Here is a 21,448-nt window from a genome sequence, read left to right as displayed (position 1 = left end):
TTTTGCAAAAATGCATTTAAAAGTTTATGTAAAGCTTATATGAGGCAGTCTGAGTTAGTCATATGAAGTGGATATCTGACACATTTACAGTCTTTTTAGCATCAAATTTCCTCTTTGTGTTTCCTCAGACAGTGTTTCCCTGTTGAGCTGCGGTGGAAGTATAGTAACAAAAAGAGGAACTTTGGCACTAAAACTGGGGCTTCCTATTAGCTTCAGATAAACTTTTAAATACATTTTGGCACAGAAGGAGGCTTATGGATTTTGTCCCCATCACTTACATTGTAAGTGCATTATGAAGGGATCTTCTAATGGTCTGTATGAACAGGAGGAATGATTGTAGAAAGAAAAACATGTGTCAATGTTCATTTGGGCACCAGACTGTTGTTTTAAGACTCACTTTTAGAAATTGTGAAGCCGTCCTTTAAGGTTGTTAAAATCATCTTGTGCCGTTTGAAAATGTGTATATATTTACTGTATATGCACCATTTAAGCAAATGGAAATATTCTAGATTTCGTGATGTATTGTGCCTCATTTTAGACATATTTCCCCAAAATTCAGTCTGACACAATGCTATTGGATCACTACATCTGGTAATTCAAACCAACTCCTCCAAAAGACATCTATCAGCTATTTCATTCATTACAGTCTTGCTGTAAAAAAAATGATACTGATATTATGATAAAGACCTCACCAGTTTGCAAGAATGCCTCATTACTTTGTGCTTGTAGGAAGTTGTGGCCACATTTAATAAATTAATATAGTGCCATACATCATATATTGTATTTGGCCTCTTTTAAAGTTGACTTGTCTTAGTCAATCATCAACAGAAACTGAAGTAGCAAAACAATATAACCTCTCAATCAGGACTCAGTCAGATAAAATCATGTCTGAAATGTGTTGGAATACAAGAAGAAGAAGACAGCTTGAATCAGACCATTTTCTTTAATTTTAAAGACCAGGACACCAGCATCCATTACATACTGCAAAGGTTTAATAATCATCAGAGAAGGGATCTGCTGCTGTTTCAGCACTGTGTGATTTCTGATGGAAGCGAACGTGATTGTGGTAAGGTGTATTTACTCTTGCTGGGCTCTAGAAAATAGACAGACACACACACAGAACAGATTACAGTGTTTACATTTATTATAATAGAAGTAAAACAATGATCTGATATTCATCAACCCACAAAAAAACTGTGTTAGTCTTTTTATAACCTGAGGAATAGATCTCTTCGGAGTATTGCCCTGATGGTCACCTTGACATCCATGTGTCCTGCTATGGTTTGCTGTTTTCTCCACGTGGTTGGGTGATAACAGACTTGATCTCAGTGGGAAATTAGTACTTCTAGCATCTCTAAATGGTAAGTAACTTTAAGTTGCTACATGGCGAAGCCTGGTGATTATTTGTAGGAAACAGTCACTATGTCACCTATACTAACATTTCATTTTTTAAAGGTATGAACCCTTGTCATTGCAGTCTTCTTAATTTGGGTGACGGTAATCACCCACTGTAACTCAACATAGTGTGTGCAGAACCAGTGTTACAACAACACTATAAGTACAAACTGTGAAAATCTGAACCAGGACAAATGGGGAAAATATATGTGGATGACAAAGGTTTTGCTAAACCACCTGCTCTGCCCAGTGATACAGCAGTTTATTTATTTTACATGTTGTTGAATATTTCAATAAAAAATATCCAACTGTCAGTGAGTGAAACTGAGCCCAATTTCAACCCACTCCCATGTCCAAGGTTTACCAGGTTTATTTTACTATTTGTTACTGAACATATATTATTTAAAGTTGTTAAAACACGACAATGGAAATTTTGTTGTGTCATGTGTTATGTGTTCTGACTAATGGGCTGAATATTTACATTATATCTTGCTTTTCAAAGAAATATGCCTTACCTTGAAAGCATTCTGGCATTTTGAGTGTTCCATCGATGCACTGCGTTGAAACTGCATAACCGCAATTCCTGGCCTCGTCCTTGCAATAGACTGAGACAATGTCCAAATGTGGGACTCTGTTAGGACGCAGGTCTTCAACCCAGACTTTACGACCTTTGTATAATATCCTTCCTCTTTCTATGCCAATACTGCAAGGAGCTGTAAGTCACAAGAAGAAGAAAGAACATTAAACAGGAGATACAGTGTTGTACAGTTTCTTTTTAAAGTATTCCTACGCAGGAAATTGGAGGTGCTTAGCTGCATTATATTTACCCAGCAAAATAACCTTGTTGTTTAGGTAGCAATACTAACACTGAAATTGAAAAACATTCCAACTCCACATGATGATGATGATGATGACGTTTGATTATTTGTTCAACATATATTCAAAAACTTTATAAAATAATGAATCTATTTTCAGCACAAGGCAAATGTAGAAGCCTTACAATTACAATGTTAATATTCAAGCATTGCCTAATATATTTAGACCTCTCTAATAGTAAACATAGGAAATAATGACTCTTGGGATTGGAAGGGAATTGGGATTTTAGGTGATGGGATTGGCACCAGCAAATTACAGGACTGTGAACAGGAACACATAAACTGAGAAACACGTGAAGAAAAGTTCACTCTTATGCCACCACATGAGTGTTACATCGGTCTAAGTCCTACCTTTGCAGGATGGCTTTTCAGACCAATGTCCATTTTGTTGGCAAACGATCTGGAAGCTTCCTTCCAGTACATAGTCTCCAGTGCAGCCATATCTGACTGTTTCCATGTAGTCGAAGTTTCTCTGCTCATCATTTGACATGTAGCCTCTGTCGATATTCTGTGGTGGAGGGCAGGTCACCACTGTAAAGGAGCAGTGCAGTCATTAAAGAGATGTACTACTTGAAAAGCAAGCTAGACTTAATTAATTTGAAAATTCCTCTGAAGATGGTTAAGACCAAATTAGATAGAGTTGCATCTAATATTGTAGTAATGTGGTCTTTTGTCCTTTATCCCTCCTTTATCCTTCTCAGCTCCCACTGTTGCATTAATATGACCTCTAACTCAACAGCAGAGTGAGAATGTGACTGCATCCTCTAATATGTCTATGAATTCTAGTGTTTTTTGACTTGTGGTTATTGTTTTTTCTCTATATACAAGGTCATCATGTTGAAACTGTGCACTCTATTCCAATGAGATCCTTGGGCAGATACAACCACCTATTTATCCATTTATCCAGTATCAAATCACAAAACATATTCAGTCTCTTCTGTGTAAACGAAACATATTTTGTGGTTGTATTGGAATATTTTATCACATGGTTTTGGAAAGTTTTTTAGTTTCCCAACTGCTGAAAATGTAAATGCTGACTCTTCACTGTACTTATCATGCTCTCAGCAAAATGTGTGTCTGACAGCAGAAAAAAACCCTTTAGATGTCCACTGGATGACCCCAAATATCTCAGAGTCAGTACTACATGATTTGCTCAGAGGAAATGGTAGCCGAGTTTAAAAACAAAAATATGCAAAGTGCATCTGTTGATGATCATGTGATATGAACGAGGTTTGATGTGATATGAGCTTTCAGCACAGGACCTTTTGGTAAAAAAAATCAGAAATTTCCACAACAATATAATGCACATATTTGACTGATAGAATGCTAACATGTATTTTTGGCTTCTTTTTATCCTACAGCAAAACCAAAGTAATTATTTTGATCAGCAGTGTTCTTGCAGTGCCATGATTGCTCTTATTACGACAGCTCCTGCTTCTCCAACCTCCATACCTTGACATTCAGGTGTCTTGCTCCAGCTGCCACTGACAGTGCACTCCGCTCTTGGGTTGCCAATGAGTGCGTATGGAGGCAGGCACCTGTACGTCACACTGTCACCATAATTAGTGGTGTTCCCGCTGATCCTCCTGTCATAAATTATCATCCCATTCTTTGGGATTGGAGCAAGATCACAGGTCACAGCTATAGAGACAGAATATGTACATTACTATCCATGTTTATACTGTATATATGTATGTATGTAGACTGTATATATGTATATATTAGTATAGTAATTATTATATTATTATGGCACTTTCAGGTTTACAATGGGGAAGTTAAGTGGTAACTTTGTTGTCATCCAAGAATGTTTTCACTGGCCTTGTCTCAGGCTCAGAGACTGATTTCCACAATTGTGTGACTGTCTTCCTAGACCTTTTAAAAGGTTGTACCAGAGAATCTTTACTCTGTATGTTTTATGCTTTTCATTATTTTCTTGGTCTGAGGAAGGATGGATTACATACACTTGCAGACAGGGACTGATGTGCTCCATGTTCCATTGGCTAGACATACAGCAGTGCTGGCTCCAATCAATGTGTACCTGTGCAGAACAGCCACATCATTAGTCAGTTTATGCTTAGATTGCAAATAAATCGACAAAACATGTGGTGATGAAGTCAAACCAGGTTAAATGCATTTGAACCAAATGTTGATGGGTCAGCAGAACATGTGCGGCCACACAAATTAATAATACCAAATTTACCAACCTTTTCCAGCACTAAATTTTTATGGTTTTATGGTTAACTTCTCAAGGGATATTGTTAGTGGTCCACAGTGTACTTAACATACCTATACAGGACTATTTACTGGATTATTTGCACATCAAAAATACCACCAATTTGTTAAGAAGAGCAAAGTAGCTGAGAGAGCAAACAACACAATTTGGCTTCAAACTGCAATTCAGACACAATCAGCAGCCTCTGTGTCTCCTTTTTAAGCATACCAGGGAGTCACGTCGCTCTATCAGAACGACATGTCACGCAATGGAAATAAACACAATGTTCTTGTTTTACCCCTCATGACATGTATAGTCGATTGTATTCTGGTACACAGTGTCCTCATAGTACAATTCTCCATTGGGCAGCAGATCAGGATACGGACACCGTTTCGCTACAAGAGAGAATAAAGTTGAGAGCATGTGTACGTTTGTGCTGTTCAGTTAAGTTACAACACACAAACAAGTTTGTTGTGAATATACCTCTTCATAAACTGCAGCATGAAAGACAAATCTGCACAATATGTGTAAAAGTTGCAGTATGTGCTTATCTACGTATTTAGAATGCAAGTCATGTGAATCTGGACTTGCTTCACATTGCTTCATAAAAAATCTTCAAAAGGTGGTTAAACAGAATTAAAAATAGGAAAATAGGAATACCACTGCAACTATATAGTATAACATATGTAATAATTAAATGTGATTGTAATGATTAAAATGAAGTTACTGTACAACTATGTTGATAAGTTTACTTAAAAATGCTGTTTTATAGAAACACTAGATCATCTGTCACAAGACCTTCAGTTCTTACTAAAGTAATGGGGACCCACGTATGCATAGGAGTTTGGTTTTTGTCCATTCTCCGCTGGCGGCACAAACGATCTTGCGAGGGCCCGACACCGGGGTGTATCCCTGTTTACAGGACAGTGCTAACTCTGCACCGGGGCTAAAGTACCTCTGGAGCCCTTCCAATTCAATGTTGGAAGCCAGTACAGGCCTGGAACATACTGCAAGGACAAATGGATTTGGTGAGAATTAAGTATAAACTCTCAAGTTTCTTGAAAATGATTAATTCAAGTCCAAACCCTGTTATAATAAAAACAAGCTAATTAACATCTGAGTTATTGGTATAAGAATGAATAATTTACTCTAACCTTCACATGCAATGAAGTATGTAGTCATGTGCTGACCTGAAGAGTTTAGTTATATATTCTACTTGTTATTATATAATTATGCTGTTTCTTATCTGACAACAAACCAAGTATTTAATGTGCAACTAAGCAATACTAACTGGAAGATGATTAATCTTAAGGAGTGTAACCAGGGCTGTATTTTAATAGGAGATATGGCCCACTCTTCCTAAAACACCTTAAATTCTATTGCGCTGTCAGCCATTTAAACAGGAAACTAAGTATTAATTTGAAAAAACAGGACACTTACAACTAAACATTCAGTCATTTCCAATTAATTTCCTCTTAACATTTTCAGAGGTTTGGCAACATTTAGAGAGAAATCATTATTAAAGAACGTAAGTGTTTCTATTTCTGCCACTGAGTTTCAATATAGATGACAAAAAAAAAAGTTCAGAACATCTTTAAAAGTGCAATTTCACACGAAATAACTTCCCTGTATCGCTGTACTCAAAGCTAAACATGATCATTACTATTTAAACAAGCTGCCTTTAGAACCTGTGACTTGTAAAATATAGAGATTACCAGATGCTAAAGCCATAAAAAACAATGTAGAAAATAAATATGCATGTATGCAGTTCAGGCAATACATCAAATAAATCCCAGTAATAATAACAAATACCATTGTCTTGTTCTGAGGTCACGGTGGTAAAAAACACAAATGGACATAGCAGCAGCAAAGTCAGAATGCATTCCATCCTTTGTAGAAATGCACAGATGTTTCTTGGTTCTTTGTTCTCTGGTTCAACTACTGATTCTCTGTCCCCTCGGTCACAGTTTGTGTTCCTCTAAAAGCAAACAGATAACAGAGGCATGAAGTAACTCCTCACTGCTGATTCTTGTTTTTATTTTTGGCTTTTTTTTTTTTTTACCGTTTGCCCTCCATTTGCAATCTATGTCACATTTTCCTGGAAGTGAAGTTTCAGCAGTGGACTTTCCGTTGTTGTTGCAATATTATGAAACATCCCATTTAGACTCTTGCTCAACACTTCCTATTGTTTAACATAAATTATGTTACGGTTCAAATCGGCTTGTTTAAATACACACAAACACACACGTAATCAGTTAAAATATGTAAAATTTTATTATGGCTTGAGAGAATTTACAAAGAAGTAATATAAGATTTTACATTGTATTTAACAAAACCATGGCATTTTGATAATTCTTCCATTAATGTAATGCAGAGATTGTCACTTTCTCTGAGTGGTCTTACATTTTCTTATTTTTTGTAAGTCCCCTCATGTTTTCACTATTCCCTGCATGATGCATTTGCTTCTTTCATATGTATTTCCTGCACTTTACACATGGTGCTGGCTTTACTGTCTTTTTGACGAGGGACATATATACAAGTATAAAAGAAAAAGCTGATGTCTCTGAATGATCCACATGTACATTTGCCTACATGCAAGCTTGTGTTTCAGCCTTTCAGTCTTCTCTGGGTTATTTTTCACCCTGTGTCTTTGGCAAAACCTGTTGCAGCACATACAAGAGTCTGACTGGTCATTTCTAGCCAAGCTAGCGGCATGACTCTATGGATGGCAACGTCAGTCAGTTGGTCGTTCCGTCCACCACTTTGGTCCAGATTAAAATATCTCAATAACTTTGGGATGAATTGCCCTGCAATTGTGTAGTGACATTCATTGTCCCCAGAGGATGAAGCCCACTAGCTTTGGTGAGCCTCTGACTTTTCCTTTAGCACCACCAGTAGGTTGACATTTTTGACTTTATTGAAATGTGTTTCAGACATTCATGTTCCCTTCAGGTTGAACTGTGATTGCTTTGGTGACCCCCTTTACTTTTCATCCAGATCAACCACCAGGTCAAAGTTTCAATGAATACTTTGCTTTATGATAAAATATCCATCAGTCTCAGCTGTACTTTGTGATTAGAGCTAATTAGTGTGTTAATACGCTAAAATAAGATGGTGAACATATTGAACACCCTACCTCGGCATGTTAGTATGCTGATCTTAGCATTTAGCATTGAAGCCTCACAGAGCAGCTACCATGGCTGAAGACTCTTAACCATCATTCAGACCAAAAACAATAGTGTGGCAGAATAATGCATGGGATCAGTGTTGGTATGTCACCACAGGGCCCAGTTGTGTGATGTCGTGCTTTGAAGTTTAACTCTCGACCCTGCCCCCCTTTTCTTTAATTTTTCTGCCCACAAACCTGAACAGTGGAAACAGACAGAAGAAAGCTACTAGCTATTGCTATTTCACATCAATAACTACAAGCCTAATGTAGACGTCATAGTTGCATACATGATGTAGAACAAGCAAGGACACAGGTCGGATAATACCGTGGCCTGGTTCATGAACTCCCCCTTTATATCCCAAGGACATCAAGGAGCTGTGGAACTTCCCTAATTGCACTGGAGTCATGGATGGCAAACATTTTATCCAGGCTATCGAAAGTTCAGGATCAATTACAAGGTGCCCACTCATGGAAGTGGATGATGGTCATTGTTTGTTACAGCAAGAGAGCGATGTAGGTGTTCAGTCAAACTCCATCTTTGGCCAAGCTTTCAAGACTCGAGGGCTCTGCTTGCCCCGGAATCAACTTCTCCCCAAACTCAACCTCATACAGTAACTGCTCTATACGGCATCTTGCCAGTCGTCTCCTTACAGGAGAAAGGCGCCTCAGTGTGGCTGCTAGGCTCAATCCGAAGAGCGCCTGCTCATCATAGCGGTGTGATATAGTATTTATTGCATGTGCCTCAGTGTCAGCGCGCTCTGTCCGCGCTCTCTTGGGCCGAGGTTGGATCCTTCTGTGCAGCGGGGTGCCAGGGCTGGGCCCCGAAGAACCAGGTGCGGGTAGGCTGGGGCTCTCAAGGGGCGTTGCGAGGTCTGATGTGGCTGGGCTGCAGGATACTTCAGCATCACTCTGCATGGGACTCGGTTCTTCTTGAGAGAGACTGTCCACATCTGTAGATCCCATGCAGATCTTCTTGGAGCATGTAGATTTCTCCTGGATGTAGGGATCGAGGAACCGAAGCAGGGGCATGAACCTCCACACCTTTTTGTGCTCTGCAGCAGATCCGCTTCGACGCTCTTTTTCATTGTGTGTGTGTTCCTTCCTGTATCGGTCTCTCAGACTTCTCCACCGTCTCTTTGCGTCCTCCTCTACATGTAAAACAAACACAGAAACAGAAATAATTCTAGGAGGAACAGTCCAAACAGACACAGCCACAGTGAGATGTTTGATGCAGACAACGGGCTCTTACTGCGTTTTCTGCAAACAGCACACCTCCAGCAGGTAAACAACTTCTTTTACCTGCCCTGATGTGTGATGGAAAAACACTGGCAGTGTGCCGGTGTTACACCGTATCTGGTGACCCATCAGATTCTGTGACCTGTCCTGATATTCTTACCCAAACCCTAATCATGTCACTCCTAATGCCTAAACCTAACAAACACAGTAGGTCACAGAATCAAATGGTCGCCAGATACGGTGCATCACATGCACGGTTCACAATGGATGTAAACATTACACAATACAAGTCTCCTCTGAGTTTTGGTCGGGTATTTTGGTAATATAAAAGGACATGTGGTTTGTGGTTGTGGTGTGTTTATAACGGCTGCACAACAACTAGTGTGAGTGTCCACAACATACGAGTGAAGCATAAACCACTGGAAGAAGTCTTTGTCGTGTTTTGGTTAGCCATGATGCTAACAGAGGCTGCTACTGTCCGCAAATTAACATTTAAAAGACACATCTGCTTTCCATAGATGAAAGGGATAGGTGGCGTGTTGTTGTGGTGTGTCTTCAACTGTTGAATTCAAACGAAACACAACACAAATGACTCTCTCCGTTGTGTTTTGATTAGCCCTTCATGAGTGAGCCCAGCTAACTAACAGTAACGTTACAGTCTAGATGGCAAAACTACAAATACTGACCAGAAATTCCGAGTTGAAAGCCGATAAAACGCCAAGCGACTGCACGGCGACCTATGTCTCTATACTCTCTCACGGCAGGGTTGTACAACTCTGGAAAGGTGGTTACGGCAGCAATGAGTCTCTCTTCCATGTTCATTGTGGCTTCTATAAAAACTACACAATTCTTCTTCTTCTTTTTCTTCGTCTTCTTTTTCTTCTTCTTCGGGTTTTATTGGCGGTGGCGAACTAGCTTGCAGTGCCTTTACCGCCACCTACTGGACTGAAATGTGAGGCGCCATGCAGATTGGCGGGCAAAAAAAAAAAATCTCTTCTATACCTGTTTCTGTTATTTCCATACCTGTTTGATTAAATACTACGTACTTTCCATGATGCCTTTCCCAGCAGACTCCCTATTGTAATACATACTATGTTTTTCTTCCTTTAGTGCTGATATTAGCTTCTCTCTCTCTCTCTCTCTCTCTCTCTCTCTCTCTCTCTCTCTCTCTCTCTCTCTCTCTCTCTCTCTCTCTCTCTCTCTCTCTATACTTTATATATACATACAAATATACATTATATTCATTGCACATTGGTGAAATGCGGTATTGCACAGGTGATGAGTAGATAAAATGTGCTGTATCAGTATTTATCACGTAAATGATAAATATTAATACCTAGTAGGGAAGGGTGTGTGTGTGTCTGCACACACAAAGCTGCCATGCGTGCGTGGAGGGCAGCATAAACCTCGCTGTTAATCCAGGGTTTTTGATTTGGGAACTTTCCCCACAGTAATCCTAGGCACCACATCATCAATGGACTTACTGATGCAAACTAGTAGTACATGTTCAGCTGTTTCTGGTTGGTTGCAGTATAATACATAGTCCAGCTGAGTGCTTGCTGTGAAGTGTTTGAGTGAGTCCTGTGTGTCCTCTCGTCAGATGGGTAATGACATGTTTTGTACATTGTAAAGATGTCTTCCTGTATCAGTAATTTCCTAGTATTCATGCCAGACTTTGCACACATGATCCTTAATGACGGTGTAATTTCAATGATTGTTCTCATCCTCATTTCCTTCCACGCCTACATGAGCAGGAACCCAAAGGAAAGGGAAAATCCCCAAATCCCTATTATGCAGCCTACAGTACATGAAAGATTTCAGACAAAATATCCTGTCTGCATGATAGCTTTCCAGACTTAATGCTTGAGAATGCAAACAGTCAGAGGCAATTATCACACTGTGTTGGTAATTTTTCCTCCATTAACTGTAATGTTAACAATGTTCCTAGTAATTCAGCTGGATATACTGAAAAATGGCCTGTTGCTCTCTTTTTTACTACCACCTCACAGTGAGGGATAAGCCTCAGGGTCTTTTGAATTGTATTGTAGTACCAATATTGACCAACTGTTGAGAGTACGATTGAGGTTTTGTGCTATTGCCCAAGTTGGCACCAGTTCAGGTTTCTCTTTCATATTTTGCAGTGAGGTATAGCTGATAATGGAACAGTGGACCTTAGTTTTAGATTACAGAGGCCCACATTTTGTACCTTGGTGTTCCCTATCAACCCAAGACTATCAAAATTGGACTCATAATGCTCCCAACACTGTAGGCTGTGATATACTACTTCTTCGCAGATTAACATTAAAACATCAGGTTGACCCTCCTAATTCATAGTGGCATTTCTCTCATTTCCACTTGCATTGCAAACACTGGTGATGTTTTAAATGCCCCACTACAAATTTGAAGAGCCTGAGCCTGTTCTACACCCTGCCTTTTAAGGTTTATTGCTGCTACAGACAGTATAATCTATGCATCCATAATCTAGAACTGCTCCCATAGGAGCCCAATATTTATTTAACAGAGATGTCCTGTTTACTCCCTAATCTTGCCCCGACAGACAACACAGTGTATTGTTGACCTTTTTGCACTTGCGTTCTACTTTTTCAGTGTGCTGACACCAGGTAAACTTTTCATCAAACAGAACTCTGAGAACCAAACCACTTTAATTTGTTTGAGCACTTGTCTATATAATTACATGGATACTGGTTTATGGTGCTGAGAGGAGCATATGACTTAGTTTTGTGCAACTGACAATTTAAATGAGTTTGTTTATTCCTCCACCTTGTCTATTGTAGCTGGAGCTTGAGCTCAACCATTGAGAAAGAGGCTATAGTATGAAGCATTTTGAGGTTTTTGTTGCGACTGGTGACAAGATAGTGGTTTACTCAGAACACAGTTTGTTAGTCCCAACGTGTCAATGTTCGAGTTTTCAGATGGAGCCCGGTGTTGCAGCCATGTAACACTGAGGTCAAGGTCATGTCTGATGGGGAGTCCCAGTACCTCTGTGGGTTGTTCACACCATGATATCACATGAGAGTGGTTAAGCTCGCATGGCAGTTATGAAAGAGGATAGATTCACACACAAATAAGGTGTAAATTTGTATGAAATCTTCCAGGAAAGGATGTCAGATCACATTGTAAGCTGTGTCAGCCCCTCTCCTGTTAGTAGCCTATTATTATCCTCTGGCTTGGATATCTCAGTCTTGTCTCTTTCTGCTATATAATACCTGTTATACATTATTCTTTATTTAACTTACATACAACATTGTCCAGTTTGTCATTTTATAATATTGGCAGAGAAATAATTTCAGACACTCATAGTTCTGATCTTCAGTTTTTATTGTAACCTCGGTACAGGTATGTATGTATTTGCAGATTGAAAACTATACAGGTTCACAGCTTCTTCGGTTAACTTTACAGCCTTAATGAAAACACATTTTCATTATTTTATTAATAATTACTGCTACCATTTTATTATAAGCTAACAATGACAGGCAAAATAAAGGATGAAAGTGGCCGATATCAACGGTGCCCTCTGTCTTGCAGCATATTTTTACAGATTCATCATACATGATCCGATCATTCATATCCTGTCAGTCTACATGGTGTTTCAGGTCGTTCTGTGTAAAGTTATGCAGATCCTGCAGGGGGTGAAGCAGCGCACATTTGGATTTCTGACGGAAGGGTTTTGGCCCTCAACTGGTACTCCACCTTGCCAGGTTCTAAAAGGAAGCAACAGCAAGAGCATTTATCTGACTGCATTATGGACTTTTCCAAAAGTCATCTGACAGACCTATTGTGTAACATTTTACAGGAAAAAGGGTTATACCATCAGTTATGGCATGTAGATATAAAGGGTAAGTTAATCTCACAGTCTTTGTTGATTTGTGTATCTCTATTTTGACTGAGTCACAACAGTATGTTCACTACAGTATGTAATTTTATTCATGTCTCATTGATTTTTTTCTCACACTAGGTACACGCATTGCACCTGTATAAGAGTTTAAGAATTCATTTATTGGATTGGATTGATCAAAGTGAAGGGAACTCACGCTCAAAACACTCTGGGATGGTGAGGGTCCCATCTTTACAGATGCTGGCCACAGGGTAGCCACACCTGTCAGCTTTGTTCAGACAATAGAAGACTACAGGTTCTCCATGGAGGACTCTGTTGGGTTTCAGGTCTGCGATCCAGAGTTTCCTGCCATTGTAGAAGATACGGCCTCTTTTGATGCCAACTGTGCATGGAGCTGGGTGGAAAAATGAAGCAGTCGCAGTATGTTTTCACCAGACATTCCAAATCCAGATAGTGGGTTATAAAATGACTGTTGGTTTGAAGCGAATTTGAATCTCCACTGCCAAGTTTGCATGAAAGTAACGCTAAAGGTTAAGAGCAGTTTTTTCCTTCTCTTTACCAACATAATACTTTTCATCTGCCCGTTTTTGGTTTAATCATTGACTGTTGATTAACTGAACCCAGAAACGTTTCCCATAGTGATACCTAAACACAGACATTTAGCATCAGGGTGGTTTTTAAGATCAGACTTTCCCCATGACTCACCTCTGCAGACTGGCTGGGTTGACCAGTTCCCTGTGTTTTTGCACTGTACCTCAGCCTCTCCATCCAGTACATAGTGGTCATTGCAGGCGTACTTAACCGTCTCCTTGTAGCCATGTGGTCTCATTACAGCAAAGGTGATGAATCCATTAGGTAGGCTTGGTGGGATGGAGCAGCTCACCTCTGGGATGAGGTCAGAAAAGTGAGGTGGTATTATTCAGTTGCTATGATTGTGCAGTTTCTAAGAAAGGAAAAGACTGGAAGACCGGCTAAACTGTGTTGAATCCAGTGGTGTCTTGGATTTGGTCCACAGCTCATGACAAAGGAGAGAAATAGATAAAAGGGAAGAGATGATTTAAGAATATGGAGAACGCTGATATCGTCTGCATACCTCGACACACTGGAGGTTCAGGGACACTTCCATCAGCCATGCAGGATCCTCTCTCCACACTCGGTGCCTTGGGCCGGTCACACTCATATGTCCAACCCTGTCCATACACGGTGGAGGTTCCGGTAACCGGCTTATCATGGACAATTCTACCATCTCTTGGTGGCTTGGGCAGGGGACAACTCACAGCTTTGGAGGAAGAAAAAATGATGGAGTTATATTGATATCAGCTTTATCGTCAAAGGTCAGGTCGTCAAACAGTTTCCTAATTAGATGGAAAACTTGGCTACTTTAAAGTGTACTATGTGATACAAGTGTTGTGTTTGCTCTCTACTTATGAACTATGTCACCATTTCCACTACTTATATTTATCTCCAGTACCTTTGCAGAGTGGTGGTTGATGGCTCCAGGTGCCATCATGTAAACACCTACTTTCATTGGCACCTTGCATGACATACCTGAAGAACAGAAGATCATATTAGTCTGAAATACACTTAGTTGCCAGTTTATTAGATACACTTATAGCAGTATAAAAGATCAGTGCTATAATAAATCATACTTTTTAGGTTTTTAATCAATTTTAATTTCATCTGTTTCAGAGAAATGTATTGGTTTATACTATTTCTAATATCTTTTTTCCATCCAATTTATATAAATTAGGGTAGTTAGGGTTCTTTTTGGAACTGAAAAGTGACGTTTACTGCTATTCACTCTTACCCATCATCACATGTGAAGTTAATCACACTCTTGAATGGAGCTTCTGTCCTCCCCTTTGCTAATGGCTGCAGAGCTCTGGGGATTGGGCACATCTTAGCTGTGGAACAGATGTAGCATTATTGACAACACTGAATGTACATCTCTTGTAGGTGAGAGAAAACTAAGCAATCATGTGCTGAGAGGATTATGAGCAGGACAATAGAATACAATCGTTACTGATTGTGTCTCAGTAATCAAGCTAGGAAAGAATGGATTTAATAAGACAATAAACAGCTTCTTTTAATGCAATTACAGCTTTTTGTTCTTACAACTGAACAGTTTGGGCTTTGGTACCTAGAATATATCTGCTAAAAATTCACTTCACATGTTTAGGACCACTACCACACTCCTTTACTCTGGAAAAAAATAAAATCTTTTGATCTCTTTGTTCCCTGGCTCATATTCTTTTTAGCTATTGCAACAATATTCGACTATACACTATACACACATATTCTAGGACCACCAAAACATGTTATTTTTTTACTGGTATATTATTACAGTCAGATGGTATGGATTTTTGAAAACTAATATGCCTGTATTTAGTTAAAACTGCTAAAAACTAGTATCTTGTGCTTGTATACTTAAAATTGATTGATTTATACATCATGAATATTATTATGATATATCAATCAATGCCAAATTTTGCTCTTGTCATTGTAGAAAAGCCTGTGAAGAATTTGGACCTCATCATGTAGTGACGCAGATAAAGTTGGGGCATCATGAGGTAAAATAAACCTTACAATACACGGCAGTCTCTGGACAATAACATTATACTATTCATTTGGGCATCACTCTATAAATGTATTAAAGCCACATATTTAATAAATAGTTTAAATAAACAGTAAACTCACGGGTACATGTCAGGTCTGACTGTGTCCACTCTCCTGCGGGAGAGCACGACATCCTTCTAGGATTTGCCGTTGAAGGCAAGTACCCCCTCTCACATGAGAGGGTCAACTCTTCTCCAACCTCATACACACGTTTAAGTGTCGTCTCGTCAATCCCGTCAGTGATAGGAGGTCGGCCACATACTTGTTAAAGACCAAAAATGCAATTTGACAAATGTAAAAGGGGCAGAATTCACAGCAATAATGTTCACACACTGAAGCTATATCGTGAATTACATAAATAACTACGGGACAAAAAAATATTTTTTTTGCCATAATACAGCAACAGTATTCTACACACCATAATCCATTGTGTAGATTAGAAAGTTGTGAAATTTGTGCACACTTTACTTTTAATGCGTCACCATCAACTCTGTGCAAAAGGTGCATAAGAATCAATAAGCAAGCAGATGAAGGACAGTGATTGGCAACAAGTCAAATAGAAATACTAAGCACATTTAAATTAATTTCATGCTTAAATACAAATGTAGTGATCATCCTGCTATAATTTTTACCTTTCTTGGATGTGACAGTTGCATATAAGGCTACTTGACTGAGGAGCAGCAAAGCCAAAGTCGGAGCCATCTTCTTAGGAGTGAAGTCTCCTCAGTGTCTCCTGCATCAGGGTGGGGATGGGGCAAAAATAAGGGCTGCTGGATAACAGGCGCCTGACAGCCTGCTCCAATCAGATGCAAGAGTAAGCTTCTATTGATTGAGTACAAAGGTCATAACTGCTGCATATTTACCTAGAGTTGATCGATAACCTTGATTTGGTACAACAGCCCACAGCAGACACACAGCATGATATGAACTCATAAATAATGAGACAGAGAGACTCCAAGACACACATGCATGCACATACAGATCAGATCTTATCTTTGATAAACATCACTCAGAGCATCCTACGCTCTTCTTCTAATGCTCAATTTATTTTGCTAACAGCGCTCTACTATTGATTGATTCAATACTGATTTGATAAAAAGTTGTTTTTTTGGTTTGATTAGGAAAATTAAGGAGTTGTATCAACATACAAGAGCAGATTGCTGAGTTTATTGAAGAAATAGAAACTCTGTGACCTGCAGAGACATAATCACTAAAATTATGCAATACCTAACCAGGCCAAACAATTTGTTGATTACCAGTAATACTGTGTGTCCTTCATGGGTGGCTTCAACTAAGCAGATAGGCTACATTATTTGAATGAAATATACATCGTGTCACTGACTGCTGATTAAAAGCACTCACTCTTTTTCTTTTATTATTTAAGTGATGGATGTTTTAAATGGTCTTAGGCTTGATATTATATGATTTCAGGGAAAAGTAGATCTGGTTTATCTAACCCGATTTAATGCAAATATTTGTCTTTTCACACAAGAATGATTGAGATGGTTAGGCCGCTCTACTGGTCAGTGAACTTACGGGAACTAGTAAACTTAGAAAAGTTTGAGAAACAGCAGGCAAGTCAAAAGAGTGGGTGAGTCATCTGAAGCTGTGAGAAGATGTTTCAAATGTAATCCAGCCAAAGCAAACACCTGCAGCAGTACGTGTAAGTAAGCAGTCCAGTTAAAGGCATGATCATAACTACAACAAAAGATCTTTAAGAACAATTTGAAGAACATAATTAGACACATTTTCTTAGACAAACACTGAGAGCTGAAATGTTTTGTTTTTTTCATTTACTAATACATCATTGATCAAGTGGGATATGAATCTGCTTGAGTTGAATAGATTATGATTTTGAAAGACTGATACACAACAGTGCCAGTGGACATTTCTTGGACGGTAAGTGCACTTTTTAATCTCACTAAGAGCACCATAAAACATCATGTGTGCTGTTACTGTAGCCAGGAAATCAGTATTTTTGGCACCTGTGCACCCATCTGAAATGCCCTTTTAACTTATGTTGGACTTGCAGTGCTGACACAAAGTGAATTTTATCAAAACTGGAACTTGACTGATGTTGTTCTGGGAGTGTTCTGGTTAGGGGTCAAGGAGAAAGTCTAAAAGAACAACTCATATTTGTTCACAGAATACAAATACGTGTTGTTGCTTATTCTAACAGACTGCATGAATACACTGGGAAAGAAATATTCCATGTTTTCTCTTTATTAAGCAAAAATGTTACTTATAGTAAAGATGCCCATTCTTATATTACAATTGTACTGCTTTATATCCTTGTGGGTGTTCTAAATATAAAGTCAAAAAGCACAAAAAGACTTGAAGCCACTCAAATATAACTTTAATGGACTTTTTGTCTGTGGTCCACTAGTGCTGAACTGAGCTCATTCATGTAATAAACATTTCCAAAAGAGCAGCAAAAATGTGTAATGCTTTATTTTTCCACACGATGACGCCCCTATCCCGAATTCCTCCAGCGGGACCGGGGGGGCCTCCTCCCTCCACAGGGTCCTGTTGCGTGACATCAGCCGGAGTGACAAGGAGGAAGCCAAGCGGTGCAGCGTCAAGTTACACAAAGATACACAGACCAGGACCAGGAAGTTAGTCTTCAAAATAAATTTGGCAAAAGAGCCTTTTGGATAATTGTGCCAGCCAAACAGGAGGCTTTTTTTTTTTTTTAAATAAAAGAAGCACATTGTGGTCGACTTCTTATTTAACAGGTTGCTCCACAGGTTTGTGATTATGATGATATGCTACAAAATGTTATAATTTGGGCAATAAAACAGACGGTAGAAAACTGTAGATTGGCAGATAAACAATGAAGAGTGTGAAACTTATGAATAGAAGAGTCATTCTTATTCATTCTCTCATTAGGCTAACTTCTAGTCAATTAAATTACAGTGAAATTAAAATATTCCCCATTTTTCTGGGGACACCCTAGAACTCCCTCAAGGACCCCTGGAGGTCCCCGGACCCCAAGTTGAAAACTGCTGGTTTACAATATTTTGTGTTCAACAGGAGACATGCTGTCTGTTCTTTTAGATGACGTAAAAGGTTGGTGGGTGAAGCTTTCATGCATTGTTTGACAACAGGGGGATTGTGAACCCCTTTGTGACTGAGATTAAAGGCTCTACAGATGCTGGGCTACACAGATGACACCAGGGTTGTTTTTTATGAGAGTCTGACAATATTAAAAGAGTCTATTCTCAGTTGCCAGTTTATTAGATACACCTCACTAAAATACATGCGGTCTACTACAACAGCCCAGCAGGAAATCCTACCTTCATGACGGTTGTTCCATATTTTATGAGACTTTTAGAAAGGTGTTGATTTAATTTCATGGTCATTTTGGAGGCTGTGGTTAGTGGTGTATGTGTTTTACTGAGAAGTGTTTCTAACATTTAGTCTACAGTCATTGATATAAATGGGATGGACACTCAAACACAACTTTACAAAACCTTAAACCTAAACTGAACCTAATAACCTTCATAAATGTAGGATTTATCGAAGGACTGTTGTATTAGAATACTTTGGTTTTAAGTAGTTTACAGTTGTATATACTGTTGCATGTGTAGATTCATATAACGACAGTGTGGTATAACCCGCAGCCTGTTATTTGCTCATTTTTCCTGAGCAAACTAATAATAATCCTTGTGCAGACTGCACAGTTAATATTTCATGACGTGAATGACTTTAGACTTATTCATGCATTAAAAGATTAACAGTATTTTTGACTGACATTTTCTTTTAGACCATAATAAACCATGAAATGAGTCATCTAGTCCTCCAGGTCCACAGTGTTCCATATAATATTTTTTCTATAAATTTTATTTAACCTGCTGATCACGATGCACAGATATTCACCATACTCACCTTTTCCATTAGACTATGGATTGCAACACGTGGTAGGCTATTTCTAAAATTTGAGCTACTGCCCTGATAAACTTATATTATTAACTTGACCTATTGGGCAGCAAACACTTTTCAACAGACTATAATCATACTGGCCAGTTTCCAAGTAGGAATGTAGCCAATTATATAGCAGGATATTAGTAGAAACCTGCTTCTTCACAGCTGACTTTAAATATCCCCTGCAGACATATGTTAGGATATATATAAATACCCTGCTTTAAATAATAATTTCAAAAGTGCTGCACACAAGACATGTCTGACCTCACTGAAAAATCTATTCTCAGTGTTTGTGCACTGCAGGCTTCAAGTTTCCACATCACACTTTGAAAGTTTGGATAAAGGACCAAAACTGTCTGCGAACTAGTTGTGAAGTCACAAACCGGGCTCATAGGTACGAGCTTTAAAGTCCCCCTCCTCTCAAAAATGTTCTTCTTGTTACTTCAGTTGGATGTTTGAGCTTCACTGTGCAGAATGATGTATGTGCAGAGTTTGACACTAGAAGGCTGTTTTCACATTCATCTGCTGAAAGTTTCTCTGTGCTCACCAAACTAGTTTGGAGCCAAATCCTGGTCCAATTTTCAATTTACACAAGTGTGATGTGGAAAGTCAAAGCCTCCACTGCACAAACACTGAGAATGGACTTTGAAGTAGGAGACATCTTGTGTCCAGCAGTTGAACTTTTGAAATGAAAACTATTTGCATATTTATAGATTCCAGGTTTTTCATTGAGGGTGAAGGAGTAGGTACCACTTTAAAGATTTTAACGAGATAAAAACCCATATCAGACACAAATTATCATTCAAAGTATCGTATCTATTTATCTCTAAACATGTCTGGAGGGGATCTTTAAACTCAGATTTTCAGTGAGCACAAAGAAACTTTCCACTTTCAGCAGGTGAAGGTGAAAACAGACAGAACACATGTAGGTATCAATAAGAAAAAGCACGTTTGAGTGGAAGAGGACTTGACATAAGAGAGAGAAAAGACTTCTACTTTGAAGATATGCACCGGATATAGTATTTGTTCACTGAGGCTGAGTTGACAGTGTGCAGAGCTGTCAGTGGAGCAGCCCAGTGGTATCGACAGGCAGGGAAAGCCCTCAGACAGTAAGTACAGTGTCTCCGCACTCTGCAGGCTCCGCACTGAGCGCTGCGCGTCTGAAGGGACTGACAAACATTTCGACACAGCCAGAGAAAGCTGCAGCATTCATTTGTCTTTAGGGGGACATGGCTGATGTGAGTTTAAACGAGTCGTCCTCCGAGGACGTAGCGAATAGGTTTGCTCGTAAAGGTGCTTTGAGGCAAAAAAACGTCCACGAAATCAAGAACCACAAATTCATAGCCCGGTTCTTCAAGCAGCCGACTTTCTGCAGCCACTGCACCGACTTCATCTGGTAAGTTATTCTGCCGTCTCCCACTTCCACCCCCCCTGATCTGACTGCTGCCTGCTGCCTGTTGCCTGTTGCCTGTTGCATGCTGGATAACTTCAGCCGACACTTTGCTGCATGATGTAACACAACTTCTGACTACAACTTTCCCTTCTTAATCCTTCAATCTGTACACTTCTGAAACAACTTTCACCGCTGCGTTCATCTGACTGAGGTTTCAGAAATTCTTTATTATAACTCAAGTAGATTTCACTACAGGGATCCAATTTTGTGGAGGTTTTGCCTGTTATGTTGTTTATTGTCAGTGTTGTTGTTGACTTGTGTCTTCCCTGTAGGTGGGAAAACGACAGAGGACTGAGTGACACTTTTAGGATGCTGATTTTATATGCATTCTCTACTCTAATTTGGAAAATTCCCAAGTGAGAAAAAGTGAAATCAAAGCAGCCATTTTCAGTTTGGTGGGGCCCCTGAGAGCATCAGGACCCCCCCTTTGGAAAAAATCTTCAGTCTTGCACAAATAGAAATTAACACATTTTTGCCACAGTGGCACTCTGTCAGTCTTGATAGGCAACTGAATAACAACAGTTCCTGCTGGTTTTCATGTCGTGTTCCCTGATGAGTGTCTTGCTGCTGTGCGGTTCTTGAGCTTGGACCTGCTGGAAAGGTTTGAATGAGTAATAGGTTCCCCTTCCTGGCACGTACTAAAGCTTCCCATCTAAAGCTACTGTGGAGAACAATTGAAGCATTTATCATTTATTCATTGTGTTTCACACTA

General features: G+C 39.3%; 4 protein-coding genes across 4 annotated transcripts in view; 1 reads left to right on the top strand and 3 right to left on the bottom strand.

Annotated features, from left to right (window-relative positions):
- Window positions 1–924: 924 nt before the first annotated feature.
- LOC121904799 (beta-2-glycoprotein 1-like) lies at window positions 925–6,560 on the bottom strand. The gene is made up of 9 exons (XM_042422619.1): window positions 6,545–6,560; window positions 6,295–6,460; window positions 5,313–5,489; window positions 4,781–4,877; window positions 4,232–4,308; window positions 3,723–3,911; window positions 2,622–2,801; window positions 1,911–2,108; window positions 925–1,093 (listed from the first exon to the last, which is right to left on the bottom strand). Exons 2-9 carry the CDS (start codon window positions 6,368–6,370, stop codon window positions 1,026–1,028), a joined length of 1,062 nt encoding a protein of 353 aa, XP_042278553.1. The 5' UTR covers window positions 6,371–6,460; window positions 6,545–6,560; the 3' UTR covers window positions 925–1,025.
- Window positions 6,561–6,733: 173 nt separating this feature from the next.
- On the bottom strand, window positions 6,734–9,734 carry LOC121904815 (transcription factor Adf-1-like). Its single transcript, XM_042422620.1, has 2 exons — window positions 9,574–9,734; window positions 6,734–8,799 (listed from the first exon to the last, which is right to left on the bottom strand). Exons 1-2 carry the CDS (start codon window positions 9,707–9,709, stop codon window positions 8,177–8,179), a joined length of 759 nt encoding a protein of 252 aa, XP_042278554.1. The 5' UTR covers window positions 9,710–9,734; the 3' UTR covers window positions 6,734–8,176.
- A 2,572-nt stretch (window positions 9,735–12,306) lies between these two features.
- On the bottom strand, window positions 12,307–16,061 carry LOC121887451 (beta-2-glycoprotein 1-like). The gene is made up of 8 exons (XM_042398227.1): window positions 15,992–16,061; window positions 15,441–15,620; window positions 14,551–14,647; window positions 14,215–14,291; window positions 13,837–14,022; window positions 13,449–13,628; window positions 12,940–13,137; window positions 12,307–12,609 (listed from the first exon to the last, which is right to left on the bottom strand). The coding sequence occupies exons 1-8, from the start codon at window positions 16,059–16,061 to the stop codon at window positions 12,518–12,520; spliced, it is 1,080 nt and encodes a 359-aa protein (XP_042254161.1). The 3' UTR covers window positions 12,307–12,517.
- Window positions 16,062–20,354: 4,293 nt separating this feature from the next.
- The window catches only part of prkcaa (protein kinase C, alpha, a), a 146,390-nt gene continuing 145,296 nt past the window's right edge, over window positions 20,355–21,448 (top strand). The window contains exon 1 of the mRNA XM_042434571.1: window positions 20,355–20,679. Coding sequence (XP_042290505.1) covers window positions 20,513–20,679 — 167 coding nt within the window. The 5' untranslated portion in view covers window positions 20,355–20,512. The remainder of the gene's footprint in view (window positions 20,680–21,448) is intronic.

Source organism: Thunnus maccoyii, chromosome 2 (genome assembly GCF_910596095.1).
Source record: "Thunnus maccoyii chromosome 2, fThuMac1.1, whole genome shotgun sequence".
In the NCBI taxonomy this organism is placed as follows: domain Eukaryota; kingdom Metazoa; phylum Chordata; class Actinopteri; order Scombriformes; family Scombridae; genus Thunnus; species Thunnus maccoyii.
The sequence above is the reverse complement of the archived record's forward strand: the minus strand, read 5'-3'. Positions and strand labels throughout refer to the sequence as shown.

Coding starts and splice junctions, on each gene's coding strand:
- LOC121904799 (XM_042422619.1), bottom strand. CDS start 6,370: ATGGAATGCATTCTGACTTTGCTGCTGCTATGTCCATTTGTGTTTTTT. Junction 5,490..6,294: donor GACCTCAGAACAAGACAATG/GTATTTGTTATT, acceptor TTGTCCTTGCAG/TATGTTCCAGGCCTGTACTG. Junction 4,309..4,780: donor GACTATACATGTCATGAGGG/GTAAAACAAGAA, acceptor TGTTCTGCACAG/GTACACATTGATTGGAGCCA.
- LOC121904815 (XM_042422620.1), bottom strand. CDS start 9,709: ATGAACATGGAAGAGAGACTCATTGCTGCCGTAACCACCTTTCCAGAG. Junction 8,800..9,573: donor CTTTCAACTCGGAATTTCTG/GTCAGTATTTGT, acceptor TTTTACATGTAG/AGGAGGACGCAAAGAGACGG.
- LOC121887451 (XM_042398227.1), bottom strand. CDS start 16,061: ATGGCTCCGACTTTGGCTTTGCTGCTCCTCAGTCAAGTAGCCTTATAT. Junction 14,023..14,214: donor TCAACCACCACTCTGCAAAG/GTACTGGAGATA, acceptor CTTCCTCCAAAG/CTGTGAGTTGTCCCCTGCCC. Junction 12,610..12,939: donor CATCCCAGAGTGTTTTGAGC/GTGAGTTCCCTT, acceptor GCTTCCTTTTAG/AACCTGGCAAGGTGGAGTAC.